The sequence below is a fragment of the Myotis davidii genome, unplaced genomic scaffold (genome assembly GCF_000327345.1).
Source record: "Myotis davidii unplaced genomic scaffold, ASM32734v1 scaffold937, whole genome shotgun sequence".
In the NCBI taxonomy this organism is placed as follows: Eukaryota; Metazoa; Chordata; class Mammalia; order Chiroptera; family Vespertilionidae; genus Myotis; species Myotis davidii.
This window is the reverse complement of record NW_006288252.1, coordinates 436,522-438,070: the sequence shown is the minus strand read 5'-3', so window position 1 is coordinate 438,070 and position 1,549 is coordinate 436,522. Positions and strand designations below refer to the sequence as shown.

At 59.7% G+C, this 1,549-nt stretch overlaps 1 protein-coding gene across 1 annotated transcript in view; it reads right to left on the bottom strand.

Moving 5' to 3' along the window:
• Window positions 1-1,549, bottom strand: part of SORCS2 (sortilin related VPS10 domain containing receptor 2) — a 145,861-nt gene that overhangs the window by 43,802 nt on the left and 100,510 nt on the right. The window contains exon 5 of the mRNA XM_015561558.1: window positions 1,065-1,229. Within this exon, the coding sequence (XP_015417044.1) occupies window positions 1,065-1,229 (165 nt within the window). The remainder of the gene's footprint in view (window positions 1-1,064; window positions 1,230-1,549) is intronic.

Genomic DNA, 1,549 nt, shown 5'->3' with positions numbered 1-1,549 from the left:
TGTTCTGAAACTGTACCGGAGGGCCGGAACAAAAGCATGGATGTAGTGTTTGTGTGAACTAATATAAATTCAAAGTAAACATCATTACATAAAAGGGCACGGTCTTTTTTTTTTTTAGTTTTATTCATTTCAAAAGGGCTGGATCTGGCCCGCAGGCCGTAGTTTGCCCACGGCTGCTCTAGCCACTGAGCCAAACCTGCCAGGGCTGAGGAAGGGCCGTTTGGGGAGCTCCCACCCCTGGAACAGAAGCCTCAGGAGGGCCAGGGACTCAGCGCCTTGTTGGCTGGCGCGTAGGCAGCAGGTGCTCAGTGAACACGGGCGGTGGGACGGCTGCAGCGGGAGAGCCTGGCAGTGGCTGTGGTCTCTCACGGAGCCCGGACAGAGCTCAGAGCTTGTCAAATGTCACTTTATTCCGCACACACACACATGCACACGCACACACGTGTGCACACACACGCATGCATGCACACGCACACACCACAGAACTTAAGCTCAGAGAGGGTAGGTAAGTCGCTCAAGGATGCACAGTGTCCGCTCACGGTAGCAATTCCCATCTTGCAGACCCGAGCATAATGGATGGCTACCCTCGCTGAGCCACCTGCATTGACGGCTCCCGCCCCGGAACCTCGCGAAGCCTCGCCCGTTTGCTCTCACGGGAGGTGGTTTTAGAATGCACCGCCAACTGCGCGGAAATACATGTTCCTGCTTAGCAAAGGCAAACAGCCCAGGACACAAGCAAGAACACGTGCGCCAGGGACGCACAGTTACGCGGCTAAAACCTGCAAGAACAGCCCCGGCGGTGCCGCTCGGTGGGTTGGGCATTGTCCCGGGCACCGAACATGGCTGGTTCATTCCCCGTCAGGGCACATGTCCGGGTTCCAGGTTTGATCCCCAGAAGGGGGCCTGCAGGAGGCAGTTGGTCTCTCTCTCTCTCTCTCTCCCCCATTCCTTCCTCTCGCTCTCTAAATCAATAAAAAATATAAGCATACATACACAGACACAGACAAATACACACACACTCACACACGCACACGGCCGCAGCCACGCGCCGCCCGCCCGCTCACCTGGCCCTCCTTGGTGTAGGCCAGGACCTTGTCCTCGTCCTTGGGGTGGAAGATCAGCTTGTCCACGGTGAAGGGCACGAGCTGCTTCTGGAAGGTGGTGGCCTCGTCCATGCTCAGGAACAGGTTCTGCTCCCCGCTGCTGAGCGAGGAGCTGAGGAAGAGGATCTGAAACACAGGCCGGCAGGTGGGGCAGCGCTGAGGGGCCAGCACGGAGGGGTGAGCGCTGAGGGGCGAGCGCTGAGGGGCGAGCGCTGAGGGGCGAGCGCTGAGGGGCGAGCACTGAGGGGCGAGCGCTGAGGGGCGAGCACTGAGGGGCGAGCGCTGAGGAGTGAGCACTGAGAGGCCAGCACTGAGGGGCGAGCACTGAGGGGCCAGCACTGAGGGGTGAGCACTGAGGGGTGAGCACTAAGGGGTGAGCACTAAGGGGCGAGCACTGAGGGGCGAGCACTGAGGGGTGAGCACTGAGGGGTAAGCACTGAGGGGCC